Genomic DNA, 18554 nt, shown 5'->3' on the forward strand with positions numbered 1-18554 from the left:
TTAACATCAAGTTTACTAAAGAAACAGTCCATGGGATGCAACACCTACTAATTTAATTTTAATTTGGCAGTGACTATCAAAACTTTTTTTTGAGTTAATAAATTCTTAGCAAAGTAAGTTCAGAATGGATCAGCTAGTTCCAAGCTCTGTTTAAGCTTTGCATTAGTAAGTACACATCTAAATTCCTGGTAGAATTATTTTGTCTCTCAGGTACTGAGGTACTGAAGTAACTTTATGTGTAAAATAGAGATAACGATAGGCGCTATCTCAAAAGAATCTTGTGAGGATGAATTAAATGAAATATAAGAGGCCAGTGCCAAGCACAGGACAATCATTCAATACATACTAGGTTTTATTATTACTGTTATTATAAAAGGTGCTCAGCAAATGGCAGCCATTATTGTAGATGTGTTGTGAATGGTTTAAAGTATCTAAAACTCTACCTCCCTTAAGAGTCACAGAATATAAAGAGACAGACAGTACTGCTGTATTCTCATAAAAACCTTCCTTACCTGTTGGAAGGAATCTTCGAACAATGTCTGGCGGGACACATTGATCTTCACGTGACTGGGTAGTGCATTAGACTAGAAACAAAAATATCACAATATCACGTAAGCTACAGTATATGTATTACGTAAAGATAAGACTAAATGGTTACGAACATAAGATTTATTTACCACTATAGTACCTGGCACAAATAACGGAAGTGAGCAAGTTTCCACCTAAAGCTGCGTTCATAAGCGATTTGTGGACCACCTTTAGTTCTGCAGAAAAACAAAAACAAACCAAGTATTAATTCATAATACAGCTGAAGATTTACTATTCGATATGAATTTGAGTGCAGCAGAGGCCCCCACATCACCACTGGAAAGTTATTTTCTGGCAGGGAAGTAAAGACATATTTAGTGGGGCGACAGAAGCCCGAGCAATGACGGCTATTACAGCAACAGGCAAACACGCCCACACCCCCCCACACACAGGGAAATCGTATGGATGGAGAGATCTTTGTTACGTAGTTAGTCAACTGAAATGCTGAAGTTTACTATTGATTATTTCAGAGAAAACCTCTGATAAATCTAAAGAGGACAGAAGCTCTAGATAGAAGAGACAAGGAAGGAAACAAATGCTGCTAGTGACACAGAAGCAAATTCTTGGGAACGAGTGACATTTGGGTCACGTGACTCAGCTGGTAAGTGACGAAGGAAGAGGCACAGTGGGTGGCACCTAGGAATGCAGGCTTTTCAGTAAGGTTTGATTCACACTGAGAAGGTCTGGGGCTCTTGCCTATGGAGCAAGGGTCTAAATGGCACCAAGAACTTTCACAATCTCAGGGAACATTACAGAACGGATGGAAAACCTTCTCTTGTGTTTTCATGTTCAACTGAGTTCATTCATTCAACAAATACTGAGTGCACAGCAAGTGCTGGGCACTCTTCTAGACACTGAGAGCATTACTTGTTAATAAAACACAAGAAAATACCTATTTTTAGGACATTTATTTACTAATGAGGAAGATACACAAGCAATAAATAAGTAAATTATATGTGTAGTGTGTTAGAAAGGGGTAAAGGATAAAAGAATTTTACAATTCTGAAAAGGGTGAACAGAGTAGGGCTCATAGATCAGGTAACATTTGAGCAAAAACTCAAAGGACAGTAAGTAAGACATATAGACATCTGGGGAAAGAGCGTATCAAGAAGAGGGAATAGAGGAGAGAGTGGAGGGAGAGAGCGGGGAATGGGGAGTATGTAGCAAGGTGTATGTAAGTTTTTTGTGTGAGAGACTGACTTGATTTGTAAGCTTTCCCTTAAAGCACAATTAAAAAAAAAGAAAGAAAGAAAGAAAAGAAGAGGGAATAGAGCAAAGACCTTAAGTGAAAGCTGCCCAAGGTGTTCAAGGTACAGTAGCCAGGTGGCCACTGAAGCTGGAGCTGGGATGAGGTTGAAAAGATAGGATTGGATCTTGTAAGGCCTTGGAGGCCACAGTAAGGACTTTGCTTTTTACTCTGATTGAAAGTCAGTGAAGGGTTTATGCAGAGGAATAACTTAGTTTTTATTTAAATGTTTTACATTAGCCTCATGCTGTATGGGGTGAGGGTAGAAAGCAGCATCAAGAGTGGGGGAGGACTATGGTACCACTGTAGCTGGGAGACAAGAGTAGCTTGGGCCAAAATAGTAGTAGCACAGGTGGTGGGACGTAGCTGCATTCTGGGTATACTCTGAAGTTGAGGTAACTAGAATTCTTGATGGGCTGTATGTGAAGTGAGAGGGAAAGAAAAATCAAGGATGATTCCAAGATCTTTGGCTTAAGTACATGTAAGAATGGAGTTATCATGAACTGAGATGGGGAATATTGCTGGGTTTTATGGGGACTATCAGGAAGGAGTTCACCTACGACATCCAAGTAGAGATGTCAAGTAAGCATCTGACTATATAAAGCAAGATTTCAAGACAGAGGTCTGAAGTAGATACAAATTTGAAAGCCATCAGGATATAGATATTTTTAAAAAGCATGACATTGGATGAGATATACCAAAAGGGTGACTACAGATAGAAAGGAAAAGAGAAGTAAGGGCGGCTCTGGGTACACTTCAATGTTAAGAGACTAAGGAGAAAAGGAGAACTGAGCAAAATTCAGACGAAGAAAAAAGGCCAGTAAAGCACAGGAAAATCAAGAGAGCGTAGTACTCTGGACTATGATGACACAAGAGAGATTTATTATGTCAGATGCTCCTCTAAGTCCAATGACTGAAGGACTGCAAACCCACCCCTGGATTGATGCTGCAGAGGTAACCGATGCCCTTGACAAGTTCAGTAACAGTGGAACTTCTGTGAATTGGTTTAAGAGTGAAATCAGACATAACACAGAGATAATTCTTTTCAAGTAGTTTTCTTGTAAAGGGCAGTGTTAAAAATGAATTGTCACGGTCAGCAATTACTTTAAAACAAAGAAGAGAATGAAGGAGGCAGGGGACTAGATTAATGGAAACACTAAGAATGTTGACACATTGTGTAGAATGTAAACAATGTCACTGGACAGTCTGTGTAGAAACTGCTGAATGGGAACCTAAACTGCTGTATAAAAGTTCACTGACAACACAATATTATTTAACAAAAAAACAAACAAAAAAACTGTCATTAAATGCATTTGTAAGGTCACGAGTTGTTTTTTCTGCTTTGTTTTCTAGGAGAAATAACAGCTTGTTTGTATGCTGATGAGAATAATTCAACAGAGAAAGAAAAACTGATGATACAAGATAGAAAGGTGATAAATGCTAGAGCAATTAAGTGGGAAAAGGTGGAAATATCTAGTGCCCCAGGTGAGGGACTGGTTTTGGATAGAAAGAATCACAATTCACTTATAGAAAACAGGGGGGAAGAAGATGCTGGTAGGTAGGTAGATGTGATGGTAGGAATTTGCAAAAGACCCTTTACAATTGCATCTATTTTCTTAGTGAAGCAAGGACATTACACCTAAGAAGAATGAAGGAGAGATCTGTCAACTGCAGCGCTACGATGTGGCTGCTAAGAGCACAGACTCTGGAGACAGACTGCCTTGGTCTGAAACCCAGCTCTGTCACTAATCAGTACGATTTTGCACAAGTTCCTTATGCTCCCTACATGTCAGTTTTTCACCTGGAAGACGGTGGTGGGGGGAATAATAATACTTATACCTCAAGGGGTTGTTGGAAGAAACAATAAGTGAATATATGCAAAGTGCTTGGAACAATCCTAGGCACACAGGAATCACTATGTAAATATTTGCTATTATTATTACTAAGGAATTATATACCACAAACTTATTCCGTTACAAGGGAAGGAATAAAGACAGACTTGACAGGTGTTCTTGAATCAAAAAATAAACTTGAGGCTAAATTAAAGGCTAAACCTCATGTCCTCATTAAACAGAAGTTAAAGGAGAGCTTCAGGTTTTCACTTACACAGATGACTTCCCGTTTCGAGGATCTTTGAATGTTGTTGTTCTTGTGTTATGATCAACAAAGTACCTCACGCCTTCTCGAGTATACCTAATTTCCCAGCCTTCTGGCAGGGGTTCTTCATTCTGTAGGCTAAAAAGATAAAGCTACAATCACAAAGTAAACATTTTCTAGGCACTAAAAACATCACTTGATTCTATCTGCAGATATATGCAAGATGACTTAATTAAGCTTGTAGTGTATACATACCCTTGAGTTCTTGGATCTTCCCACTGGGTTGTTTTTGTGTTATGATTCACAAAGTAAACTCTGTCTGTTGAATCTACTCTTTTTTCTAAAAAAGAAATTAAGCATAGCATTTAATGACTCTTTGGTATATATACCTTGCAGATGTTTTTAACAACGGCATATGAACTTACCCCAGCCTGGTGGCAAAGGCCCGTATGGGTCATTTTCTGCTGCTAACATTGAAGCCTGATTAGTGGAAGAGTTTGGGGGAGAAAAAAAATAGCAGCATTTTAATATAAAAGCAAAGACATAGTAAGCACTTAGCAGAATCATTTTATAATTTTCTATAAAATATGGTAAAGGAACATGGGCATAATAAAGACACAAAAGAACTAAAAATGCCATAAGAACGGTCAATCAACTGGGCAAATTACCCTTAAGTTTTTCTAAAATGATTTAGAAGAAATGTACTGCCATCAATACTTTAATCTCCTAGTTCTTCCACAATAATCTATACTGGCAAGATGAGATGGAAGAACATGATATAGAAAACTACAATATTTTAGGAGACAATATTGTTTGTTTAAAAATAAAACAATTATCACACTGTTCTTTATGTTCCCTAATTCATTTAGTTCAGCTCTAATTTTTATTATTTGTTTTCTTCTGGTGCCTGACGGATTCTTTTGTTGCTCACTTTCTATTTGTTCAAGTTGTAGGGACAGTTCTCTGATTTTGGCTCTTTCTTCTTTGTGTATGTGTGCATTTATCAATATAAATTGGCCTCTGAGCACTGCTTTTGCTGTGTCCCAGAGGTTTTGATAGGAAGTATTTTCATTCTCGTTGCATTCTATGAATTTCCTTATTCCCTCCTTAATGTCTTCTATAACCCAGTCTTTTTTCAGGAGTGTACTGTTCAGTTTCCAAGTATTTGATTTCTTTTCCCTAATTTTTCTGTTATTGATTTCCACTTTTATGGCCTTGTGGTCTGAGAAGATGCTTTGTAATATTTCGATGTTTTGGATTCTGCAAAGGTTTGTTTTATAACCTAAAATGTGGTCTATTGTAGAGAATGTTCCATGTGCGCTAGAAAAAAAAGTATACTTTGCAGCAGTTGGGTGGAGAGTTCTGTATAATAAGTCAATGAGGTCAAGTTGGTTGATTGTTGTAATTAGGTCTTCCGTGTCTCTATTGAGCTTCTTACTGGATTTCCTGTCCTTCTCCGAAAGTGGTGTGTTGAAGTCTCCTACTATAATTGTGGAGGTGTCTATCTCACTTTTCAGTTCTGTTAAAATTTGATTTATGTATCTTGCAGCCCTGTCATTGGGTGCATAAATATTTAATATGGTTATATCTTCCTGGTCAATTGTCCCTTTTATCATTATGTAGTGTCCTTCTTTATCCTTTGTGGTGGATTTAAGTTTAAAGTCTATTTTGTCAGAAATTAATATTGCTACTCCTCTTCTTTTTTGCTTATTGTTTGCTTGATGTATTTTTTTCCATCCTTTGAGTTTTAGTTTGTTTGTGTCTCTAAGTCTAAGGTGTGTCTCTTGTAGGCAGCATATACACGGATCGTGTTTCTTTATCCAGTCTGAGACTCTCTGTCTCTTTACTGGTGCATTTAGTCCATTTACATTCAGCGTAATTATAGATAAGTGTTTAGTGCTGTCATTTTGATGCCTTTTTATGTGTGTTGTTGACAATTTCATTTTTCCACTTACTGTTTTGTGCTGAGGTGTTTTTCTTTGTAAATTGTGAGATGCTCATTTTCATAGTATTTGACTTTATGTTTGCTGAGTCGTTACGTTTTTCTTGGTTTTTTATTTTGAGTTATGGAGTTGTTATACCTCTTTGTGGTTACCTTAATATTTACCCCTATTTTTCTAAGTAAAAACCTAACTTGTGTTGTCTTATATCGCCTTGGATCCCTCTCCATATGGCAGTTCTATGCCACCTGTATTTAGTCCCTCTTTTTGGTTATTGTGATCTTTTACATATTGACTTCAATGATTCCCTGTTTTGAGCTTTTTTTTCTTTTTAATTAATCTTAATTTGTTTTTGCGATTTTCCTATTTGAGTTGATATCAGGATGTTCTGTTCTGTGACCTTGTGTTGTGCTGGTATCTGATATTATTGGTTTTCTGACCAAACAATTTCCTTTAGTATTTCTCGTAGCTTTCGTTTGGTTTTTGCAAATTCTCTAAGCTTGTGTTTATCTGTAAATGTCTTAATTTTGCCTTCATATTTCAGAGAGAGTTTTGCTGCATATATGATCCTTGGCTGGCAGTTCTTCTCCTTCAGTGCTCTGTATATGTCATCCCATTGCCTTCTTGCCTGCATGGTTTCTGCTGAGTAGTCTGAACTTATTCTCATTGATTCTCCCTTGAAGGAAACCTTTCTTTTCTCCCTGGCTGCTTTTAAAATTTTCTCTTTATCTTTGGTTTTGGCAAGTTTGATGATAATATGTCTTGGTGTTTTTCTTTTTGGATCAGTCTTAAATGGGGTTCGATGAGCGTCTTGGATAGATATCCTTTCGTCTTTCATGATGTCAGGCAAGTTTTCTGTCAGCAGATCTTCAACTATTCTCTCTGTGTTTTCTGTCCTCCCTCCCTGTTCTGGGACTCCAATCACACCCAAGTTATCCTTCTTGATAGAGTCCAACATGATTCTTAGGGTTTCTTCATTTTTTTTAATTCTTTTATCTGATTATTTTTTAGCTATGTTGGTGTTAATTCCCTGGTCCTCCAGATTTCCCATTCTGCATTCTAATTGCTCGAGTCTGCTCCTCTGACTTTCTATTGCATTGTCTAATTCTATAATTTTATTGTTAATCTTTTGGATTTCTGCATGCTGTCTCTCTATGGATTTTTGCAACTTATTAATTTTTCCACTATGTTCTTGAATAATCTTTTGAGTTCTTCAACTGTTTTATCAGTGTGTTCCTTGGCTTTTTCTGCGGTTTGCCTTATTTCATTTCTGAGGTCATCCCTGATGTCTTGAAGCATTCTGTAAATTAGTTTTTATATTCTGTATCTGATAATTCCAGGATTGTATCTTCATTTGGGAAAGATTTTGATTTCTTAGTTTGGGGAGTTGTAGAAGCTGTCGTGGTCTGTTTCTTTATGTGGTTTGATATCGACTGCTGTCTGTGAGCCATCACTAAGATATTGTAGTGATTTATTCTATATTTGCTCACTGAGTCTTATCTTGTTTTGTTTTCTTTCAATATACGTGGATGGGCTACTAGCTTGTGCTGTCTTGATTGCTGTAGCCCTTGACTTACTTATGACCTATTACCAGCTGGTTTGGGCTGTTGCCAGATATATATGCCTGAGTCTAGTCACTATTCTTGTGTATAATCTGATTTTGGGTCATCAAGTCACACTGCTCTTTAAAACATGCCTTTCATTAAAACCAATATTAAGCTCCAGTACTACCTGTATACAAATAAACTTATAGAAATCTTAATATCAGTATCTTTTACATATTCATATATAAATATCTATGCTTACACATTATTATTAAAACCTAGAAATACAGATTCTGAAGAAAATATAAACATTCAACCATGAATTTTAAAAGAATGACAAACATAAAAATCATTACTTAGAAAATCATTTCTTAGTGATAAAACTCATGTGCCCTGATGAATATTTTATAACCTTGTAACTGATGTCGCTAATTGTATTTTCAATATTCATTTGCCACTCCTTCCTTGATAACCAAACCACTGTTTTGTTTGAGATGCAACGTATCCATCTAAGACTATTCCATTACCAAGCTCCCTTGTGTCTGGGTTGGTAGAGTAATCCGTTGTGGCCAAAATGGTACAGGCAGAAATCCCTAGAGGGCATCTCTCTCCAAGAAAAGAAACCTCAATCTTCGTAAGCAGGATGTTTCTAACATGTGCAGAACACACTACTGATAAATACCTTTTACCTTATTCAGCCCTATCTCCTCAAGGTTTTTGTATGTACAGATAGGTCTAACCAAAAACAAATAGACACAGCACATAATTTCTTGTATTATATACACACATACACATATATATAGCACAACTATGGAACCTTACCATAGATTTCTGTACAAGTCACCAAAGAACCAGCAATTGGTGGCAGCAAGGAATGCTGTGGAAGCTGGGTTGCTCCACTCCCTCCCTTCTAGGGACTTTTTATTTAACCTCTGGAGAAAACAGACTTGAAAGTGGCAGCCTGAGGCAGGATTTTGAAGAGTTATTTTTCTTTCCATGTCTCTCTCGTACTTCTTTTCTAACTTGTTAGCCTCTACATTTTGGGTTTCTACCAGTTGGTTCAAAGCACTATCTAGAGATACTTTATCTTTTCTACCTCCTGAAATCATACCTATTTAATAGTTTTTTTCCCCCACTTGTCTCGTAGATGTTTGCTTATGAAAATAAATCAATCACCAATTTTCTGCATTTCCAAATACCATGAGATTTTTTTGGACAAAACTGTCTCCAATCCCAGAATTATCTTTGGTTAAGCCAAAAGAGAGGCAAGTGTTGTTTCTTAGAAGCTGGGATGAAATAAGAATAACTAGAAAGTGACATGACTGGCCCTAAGTAAAATCACAAGGCACATGGTTTTGTTTAAAGCAAACAAAATGATTATAATTAGTGGTGGAGGATGGGGAATTGGTAAAGACATATTATTAAGAAACTGCATTTATGAAACTACCCTTAATAAGGATATAAAACTGAGTGTTATGGTTATGTTAGTAAATCAGGATATCTTTTAAAAACTCGAAGTGCTTATACATATATATCAGAAACAACAATTAAAGATTAACTAAAAAATACCTGTAATGCAGTCCATAATATTAAAATAAATACATAAATAAATCACAAAAGTAGAAAAGGGCAATGCCTGAGGGAGAATACTGTATTAACAAAATCTGCTAATTACCGAATAGAGGTATCGCTGGTTGAACTGCTGCATAGCTCCCTGCAACTGGTTCCGCTGAGACTGCCACTGTTCAAAGTTTCGAACAGATTCCATGGTAGGCCGCTGCCATGTTGTTGTTCGGGTATTATGATCCACATAATAAACCCTCCCACGATCATCAACTCTTCTTTCCCAACTACCAAAATTAAAATGAACAATCATTTCCCAATATAAGAAACCAAAAAGAAGTTAGTAAATACTCAAATAATTTAAAAATCAAGTCTAAGATATGATAAAATAACTTAAAGGAACAGAAATACTGATATTCTTCAGGATACTATGAACATGTAACGTGCCTGGTGGACTCAAACTGCCAGCCTTTTGGTTAGCAGCCATACATCTTAACTACTACGCCACCAGGGTTTCCATACGTAGGGTATGTGTAAAGAGTTATGAAAGATAAGAATATAAAAGGTTAAAAAAAAAGACCAGTTTTGAAAGGCCCTGAGTGGCAGGCAGCCTAATATCATATTTATTTACTATGAAGTAGAAATGTTTTTATTCACTTAAAACCCTCTATTGTGAATTTAAGGAGCTCTGGTGGTGGAAATGTTAAGTGCTTGGCTGCTGTTGATGGTCTGGACCCACCCAGTGGTTCCACAGGAGAAAGGTTACCAAGAGGAAACCCTCTGGGGCAGTTCTACTCTGTCACATTGGGTTACTAAGAGTCAAAAATCAACTCAAGGGCACCTAACAACAACAACATTATGAATTTAAGAGTTCCTGAGTAGCACAAATGGTTAAGCACTCAACTACTAGCCAAAAGGTTGGTGGTTCAAACCCAGCCAGAGGTGTCTCAGAAGGCAGGCTTCTGAAAGGTCACAGCCTTGAAAGCCTTATGGTGCAGTTCTATATCGCACAAATGGGTCGCCATGGCTCGGAATTGACCCGTTGGCAATTAACAACATTACGAATTTAGCCAAAGTGTAGTAAAATTTTATTTGTAGCTATCTTTGTAGATCACTATTTTGACTCACTCTCAAAATTTTTTACGTCATTACATCTCATGAAATTACATAGTTTAAAATTCTATCTATGGAGAACTATCCATCTAAGTTGCCTTTGATTCTGTAAAAAATAACAGGGACCAAATCTGGATCAAAATTCTGTACCTTCTCTCAGTAACTCATGTCAACGTTTGACAACGTCTTGAGGAAGCCCTTCAGGCTATCTAACTATAAGAGATATAATAAAACAACAAAAAACTCACTTATTAAACATTCATTACTCACACACACAAACCAATTAGGTAAGGAAACAATCTGCAGAACGAATTTTATGTTGCACTAAATAAATTTAAAAATGACAAGTGTGACAAAACACCACTGAAGATGCAAAAAGATGCCACATTACCCTGGCGGTAAAGGTTGCGGTCTCTCCCACGTGGTGGTTCGGGTATTATGATCCACGTAATAGGTCCTTCCATGAGGATCTTTTCTCTGTTCCCAACTTTAACAAAAATACAAAAATAAAAGTAAAACACAACAAAGTAGAACTATCTGGAAAAATAATTCTTCCTTATAATCAGAAAAATAATAGATAAACTTTACTTTAAAAGACTACGTATTTTTAAGTGCTTTCTTTTCTCAATTATCAGTGGTTTTGAGAGCCTTCATTAATCCCTTTTTCCTAATGGTACTGGAAACTCAAATACTAAGTTTAGTTACCAGAAAAGGGATAGAGTAATTCCTAAATTTTTAAAAAGTTTCTAATTTACCAAATTCCAAATTATTAGAAAACAGAAATTTAATTAAAAGGAGCAACATTCAGCCTAATTTCAAGCCCAGCGCATAAAATGCCAATGACATAATATCCATTTTTACCTATAATTCCATTGCCTAAGAATTTAAAAAATACGCCTCTAAAAGGTTTTGGGAAAATTAGTTCTACAGAAATATGTGGCAATACTGCTCCATGAAAACTTTTTCTTCTATGTGCCAATAGTGTCTTCTTTCTCTGCACACCTATGCCTGTCTTCCTTTTGGTAAGCCTCTGGGTTTATGGACATCATGACTTTATCTTTTCTGTTCAATCTCAAAGACTCTCAATCTTCCATTTTCCCTTTTATGATACTTGTTTCCTTCTCCTGGTCTTCCCTTAATATAGAAGAAAAACTTTCAATGTAAAAAACAAAACAAAACCAAATCGATACAGTTTGTATTTAATATCCTTATTTTCAATTTTAATGTGGAATGAATGGGAAATACATTCCTTTCTCCTAAACAAAGGAACCCCAAATTAAATTTGATTTCTTTTAGAGAGGCCTTATGTCATTTTCCTACATGATGACCATGATGTCCTCTCAAAATATTCAAGCGCATTAGGTATACTATCAATTTTATCTGCCTTCTGACTAGCTTTCAGTGTAGACTGGTTGATTGCTAGAACTGCTGTATGTCTGTCATCTTGGGCTTTCCTTTGACTGTCTTCCTGGCAACTCCTTTCACTTCTATTAGATCCCTTATTTTCTGGATCCCATGTCTTTCACTTTCATTGTCTAGGTTTGGAGAAGCACTTGTTCCAATAACTTCTTAAGAAGACATGGGAAGTAAACTTTCAGAAACCCAGAATGTCTGAAAATGTACTGAATCCATGTACACACTTGACAGTGTAGTTAGACAAAATTTCCCTTAGTACTTAAGGCACCGGTCTTCTAGTTTCTAAGCGTTGATTCTGAGAAGTCTGATTCCACTCTGATTAGTAGGAAACTGGGTTTTCTTATTTTTCTTAATCTCTGGAAATGTTTAGGATTTTTTCTTTGGCCCCAGTGTATTAAAATTTGCATAACAAGGTGTCTTAATGTAGGTTTTATTTTCACTCATTATCCTGAGTTTTGGTGGACTCTTTCAATAAAGAAATTCATGTCCTTCAAGTTTGCCAAAGGTTTTTTTGTTTTGTTTTGTTGGATTTCCTCTCTTTCTGGACTAAGTCCTCTTATTTTCCTATTTTATTTGATAAATTCATCTTTTTGCTATACTTTCTGGGAAATTTCTTCACCACAGAATTAAATTTCCAAGAGCTTTTTGATTCTCTGAGTATTCCTTTTTCATAGATCTTGTTCTTATTTTATGTATGTCTTACTCTACTCTTATACTAAATAGTCTGCTTTCTTCAAGCAGGGTATGGTAAAATATATACAACAATACATTTGCCATTGTAACCATTTTTAAGTGTAGAAGTGTCATTTTAACCATTTTTTAGTGTAAAATTCAATTTCTCTTTATAAGTGAATAATATTCCACGTATGGATATGTCACATTTTGTGTATCCATTCATCTGCTGAGGGACACTTGGGTTGTTTCCACCTTTGGCTATTATGAATAATGCTACAATGAGCACTGGTGTACAAGTATCTGAGTCCCTCCCAAATCTTTTGCGTACATACCTAGGATTGGGATTGTTGGGTCGTATGGTAATTCTGTGCTTAACCTTCTGAGGAACCACCAGACTGTTTTTCACAGCGGCTACACTGTTTTATGTTCCCACCACCAATAGATGATGGTTTCAACTTCTCTGCAACCTTGCCGACACTTGTTATTTTCCATTTGTCTGATATTAACCATCCTTGCGGGTGTGAGTGATATCTCACTGTGGTTTTGATTTGCATTTCCCTAATGAATGACTGAGCATCTTTTCACATGGTTACTGGCCATTTGTATATCTTCTTTAGGGAAATGTCTATTAAATGTCCTCTGCCCATTTGATCACTTCTCTTTTTGTTGTTGACTTATACTTCTTTATATATTCTGAATTTTAAACTCTTACCAGATACATGGTTCCTCTGTATCTTTCCCCCATTCTATAGGCAATCTCTTAAACTTGTTGATAAAAGTCCTCTGATGCACAAAAACTTTTAATTTTGATGAAGTCCAATTTACCTATTTTGTCTTCTGTTGCTTGTGCTTTTGTTGTCATATCTAAGAATCCATTGTTGAAACTAGGTCCCAAATCACTGTTGTTATTAGGTACTGTTAAGTCGGTTCCGACTCACAGTGACCCTAGGTATAACAGAATGAAACACTGCCCAGTCCTGTGCCATTCTCACAGTTGTTGCTATGTTTGAGCTCATCCCAAAGCATTACTCCTATGTTTTGTTCTAAGAGTTTTATGGTTTTAGTTCTTACATTTAGGTCATTGATCTATTTGGAGTTAATTTTCATATGCGATGTCAGATACGGGTCCAGCTTCATTCCTTTGCATGTGTATCTTTTGTATTTTTTGTCTACTCCCATCTACCATCCCTTTCTTTTCCAGTGTCTTGACAGGGAAAAATATTCACTCCCAACTCACAGCAATTTGAATACAGCTCTATTTCCCAGAAACCACTTTGTCAAAGATCAACATAACCTTTTTGTTGTTAAACTCAATGGATGTCTTTCAGTTCTTATCTGAATTTTTTAATAGCTTTTGATCTTGTTAACCATTTCTTCCAGAGACATTTACAAGTCTGAATTTTTGCCCAATTGCTCTCTTACTCAATATAATTTAATCAAGCACTAATATGCTTATTAACAAATATTTATTGAGTACCTTCTGTGTGGCAGGTACAGTTTTAAGCACTAGAAATACAGAAATGGACAAAATAATGTCTTTTTCAGTCTGCTGGGAAGAAAACAGACAATAAGCACACAAACAAATACATGTCATGTGGTGATAAAAGTGTTAAAATGAAAAATAATAAGGCTATTTTATGATGATTTCAAAAAAAACAGTGTTCATACTGATTATATTAAGTTCTAGAATAGGCAAAACTAATCTACAGTAGAAAAAAATCAGAACAGTGACTGCCTCTCTGAAGGTAGGAATAAAGATTGACTGCAAAACAGGCTGGAGAGAACTTTCTGGGGTGATGGTAATGTTCTATATCCTGACAGGGGTTTCGGTTACACAGATGTATGCATTTATCAAAATTCACCAAAATGGTACAGTTAAGGGTTATGCATTTCCTTCTATGTAAACTTAACCTAAAATAATCTAAAATATTGAACTCTAATGATAGGCAAACTGAAATGTTGATGGGAGAAGTATACTAGTATCTGTAATTTATTGCAATGAATTTAAAAAACAGGAGGTGAAGAGATTTGAGATAAGACTAGTAGAATAAAAGTCTTTCAACTTTTCTGTATGTTTGTAAATTTCCAAAATAAAATGGGAAAAAATAATGAAGTGTAAGGGGATTGGGAGATGAGAGTAGGCTGCCTGGACAGGGCAGTCAGGGAAGGCCTCTAGACATATTAGAACAAGGTATTGTTTGAGCAGAGACCTGAATGTGAATCATGCAGATATCTGGGGAAAAAACATTCCAGACAAAAGTGAGAGCAAATGCAAAGGTCCTGAGGCTCCAAGACCAAGCCTGGCCTAACACTCAAATCTTATCCCCAGCCCACGACACTCTTCATTCAGAATATTCTTCCTCAGTTCTGGAACTGTATATATAGCTGCCTCTCTGAAACCAACAGCTGGATGCCCTACAAGTACAGAACTCAATCTCCTATCCCAAGTCCAATATTCTTTCTAGAATCAATCTCAGTCAACTATATCACCATCCAGAAACTTAAGCACTATCTGGAGGCTGGAAAAGACACAGGAAGCTATTTTTTACTCTCTCTGAAGAAGCAATCCAATACTAACACATGAATCTGATTTTCCACTGATCTGAAAATTAGATTTCAGTACACAGACTTTTTCATTTCACCTGTGCGTCTCTGCATTAAGTGAATCAATGTTATAACTGTGGAGAGTAAAGAATTATTTAACAAAAGCACTTGGGGCAGTGGTTCTCAAGCTCACTGTAAGGCCTAGGAGCCCACGATTCTACTTTGTAATCAGATCAATAATTAAGCAACTTATCAAAGACAGGAGATACAGGGACAAAGACAGACTTCTGAGGGAAGAGGAAGCTAATGCACAGTTGAAAACCGCCAACTCAGAAGCTTTTACAAGCCACCCAGCCCACCCAGTGCCCAGCACTGCCTAACCCAGAAGGATCAACCCTGGCTCCATTCTTTCTATTTCTTCCACTTTCCCACAACTAGTCCCAGCTTAATATCAACCTAGAAGATGAGTCTTTACCTTAGTTCAGGCTAGCTTGGTTTCTCTTCAGGATCAATGGCTTTTAAACTTTTTTTTTTTTTTAACCACAGTTCACAGAGTAACACATACACTTACATCAACCACTCTGTGTGCTGGACTGCTATTCATCTACAGATTTTACACATACAAGCACACACCAGAAAAACAAAGTTTCAGGAAACAGTGTTAACTCTTATTACATGTAATACACTCCAGTATCTTCTATTTTAGTCTTTGCTGATTTATCTCATTTTTATGTGTTTAAATGCTGGTTATAAACTTGGCTGTAACCTGCAACTTGAAAACATTCATCTAGACTTATGTAAAACCGTTCTATTGCAGAGATCACAAATGGTGACTACGGGTCTGTTGAAGCATTTATTTGGCCCCTAAAGAATTACATTTTTGTACTTATCATTTTGATTTGGAATGCCTGCTTCCCTCATTTATAAAACAGCCTGGCTACTACCCTAACTTGTCTCTTTAACTCCCAATCTGTCCGTTTATATCACAGCTAGGATGATCTTAATAAAATGTGAGTAAGATTACCTCACTCCTCTGCTTAAAATTCTTTAATGCTTATCCATGGTTTTCAGGATAAACTCCTACCCTCAGCAGGCATACACAGGTTTGTTCTTAAGCACTATGTACCTTGCTTCCTCAAATGTAGAACTCAAGCTGTAACAAAATACTATTTCCTGAGGCTACCTTATTCTTTTTTATGACTGCTAGAGATTTGAACATAGTGTTCGCTCTACTTGGAATGAAACCTCTTACCACCTTAAGTGTTATCTCTTCTAGAAAATATTCTTTGATCTCAACAGCATAGGTCATTTTTCCCTATTTCCCCGCCCTAGAGCCCCCCTCATATGTGCCCTCCCACAGCATCCTAAAGAAACCTCTAGCATTTTTTTAATTGTACTGCACTGTCACTAATTCTTTGCTTATCTTTACCCCCCATTAGACCATGAGGCTCTTGACCTAAGAACGGCTTCATACATGTATCTGTCACAGTGGCTGACACGTGAGAAACTAGGATAAACGACTGAGTTACCAAAGATAGTAGACCCAGGGACAATGAGAGATTTTTGAGAGGGACAAAAAGGGTCTGAAATGCTTGAAGGAAACAGAGGAAAGAATTTCCAATAAGCAGGTGAAAATAAGTTTAGGGGAAAGGTCTGGCCTGAACATACAGATTTAATAGTTAAAGTTAGACACGGTGAGAAGATCAGGGCAAGAGGGCAATGAGACACCTCTAGAAGTGCAGTTTCGACAGCTAAGTGTAGACATTCTGACTACTGTGAGTTGAGTTGGAAAGTACTTTTATCACAGTACACTGTCCGTATTTCCATTAGAGCATTTTCAGATTATAGTGTATACGTATGTTAACAAGTCTAGACCACTAAATACGTCTCGTAAAGGCTTAGCTGACAAATCATTAATTAATATTAGTAAAGGAGCCCTGGTGGTGCAGTAGTTAAGCGTTCAGCTGCTAATAGAAAGGTCAGCAGTTGGGAGAAAGATGTGGCAGTCCGTAAAGATTCCAGCTGTGGAAATCCTATGGGGCAGTTCTACTTTGTCCTACATGGTCGCTATGAGTTGGAATTGATTCCATGGCAATGGGTTTATCATCCGCAAATAAACAAAGTTCAGCCAAATAAACAGATAAAAACACTGATAAGTAAATACGGGAGAGATGAAAAAATAGAATACATGTATAGAACACTCCTAGAATATCATGGGGAGTTGAACAACGACAGTGTGAAATTAAAAAAAAGATTAAGAACTACTAAGCAACAATAAAAAGCAACTGAGTTGAGCCAATCAGCAGGGTTATGTGACTTTCCATCGAACAATAATTACCAAAGACCAGATGAGTTGTGGGATGACATCAAAGACAACATATATAAGAAAGCAAAAGGTCATTTAAAAGACAGGAAAGAAAGAAAAGACCAAAATGGATGTCAGAAGAGACTCTGAAGGTTGCTCTTGTACATCAAGTAGCTAAAGTAAACAGAAGAAATGATGAAGTAAAAGAGCTGAACACAGAATTTCAAAGGGTGGCTCTAGAAGACAGAGTAAAGTATTATAATGAAACGTGCAAAGACCTGGAGATAGAAAACAAAAGCGGAAGAACACGCTTGGCATTTCTGAAATAGGAAGAACTGAAGGAAAAATTCAAGCCTCAAATTGCAATACTAAAGGATTCTATGGGGAAAATATCAAACGATGCAAGAAGCATCAAAAGAAGATGGAAGAAGTACAGAGTCACTGTACCAAAAAGAACTGTTCAACATTTAGCCATTTCAGGCGGTAGCATATGATCAAGAACCAACTGTAATGAACAAAGAAGTCCAAGCTGTACTGAAAGCGCTGGCAAAATACAAAGCTCCAGGAATTGATGGAATACCAGTTGACATGTTTCAACAAATGGATGCAGAGCTGGAAACGTTCACTCGTCTTGCCAAGAAAACTGGAAGACGGCTACCTAGCCAACCAATATCTACACCCATTTTAAAAACAGGTGATCCAAGAGAATGTGGAAATTATTGAACAGTATCATTAATATCACATGTAAGTAAAATTTTGCTCAATATCATTCAAAAGTAGTTGCAGCAGTATATCAACAGGGAACTGCCAGGAATTGAAGCCAGATTCAGAAGAAGGTGTAGAATGAGGGACATCATTGGTAATGTCAGATGGATCCTGGCTGAAAGCAGAGAATACTAGAAAGATGTTTACCTGTGTTTTATTGACTATGCAAAGGCATTCGACTGTGTGGATCATAACAAACTATGGATAACACTGCGAAGAATGGGAATTCCAGAACACTTAATTGTGCTCATGAGGAACCTGTACTTAGGCCAAGAGGGAGTTGTTCAAACAGAACAAGGAGGTGCTGCATGGTTTAAAATCAGGAAAGGTGTGCATCAGGGTTGTATCCTTTCACCATACTTATTCAGTCTGTATGCTGAGCAAATAATCTGAGAAACTGGACTACATGAAGAAGACCATGGCATCAGAATTGTAGGAAGACCCATTAACAACCTGCGATATGCAGATGACACACCACTCTGTATTAATCGAGAAAAAGGATGGCTACTTGTTCTCAAATTTGGGGCCTGGGGAGCAGACCATAAAAAACGCTAGAGAACCGAGGTTAGTATGTGGAGTGCCATGGTCATTTTTACCTAAAAGTAAAAATAAACCAAAGTTCAAATTGAGAGGGTCTTAAAAATTAATATGAATTTTTTTCTCTTTTCCCTTCATACTACACATATTTCAACAAGATGAGCAACTGTTCTTAGTTCCAAAAAGTACTTCCTTTTATAGCAAATAAATTATATGAATCA

General features: G+C 36.8%; 1 protein-coding gene across 9 annotated transcripts in view; it reads right to left on the minus strand.

Annotated features, from left to right (window-relative positions):
- Positions 1–18554, minus strand: part of WWP1 (WW domain containing E3 ubiquitin protein ligase 1) — a 119754-nt gene that overhangs the window by 27864 nt on the left and 73336 nt on the right. For all 9 annotated transcript variants that reach the window (XM_049854441.1, XM_049854442.1, XM_049854435.1 and 6 more), the window contains 7 exons: positions 10483–10578; positions 9091–9265; positions 4357–4411; positions 4187–4271; positions 3941–4069; positions 689–764; positions 513–584 (listed from right to left, as the gene is read on the minus strand). In XM_049854441.1, coding sequence (XP_049710398.1) covers positions 513–584; positions 689–764; positions 3941–4069; positions 4187–4271; positions 4357–4411; positions 9091–9265; positions 10483–10578 — 688 coding nt within the window. The remainder of the gene's footprint in view (positions 1–512; positions 585–688; positions 765–3940; positions 4070–4186; positions 4272–4356; positions 4412–9090; positions 9266–10482; positions 10579–18554) is intronic.

Source organism: Elephas maximus, chromosome 15 (genome assembly GCF_024166365.1).
Source record: "Elephas maximus indicus isolate mEleMax1 chromosome 15, mEleMax1 primary haplotype, whole genome shotgun sequence".
In the NCBI taxonomy this organism is placed as follows: domain Eukaryota; kingdom Metazoa; phylum Chordata; class Mammalia; order Proboscidea; family Elephantidae; genus Elephas; species Elephas maximus.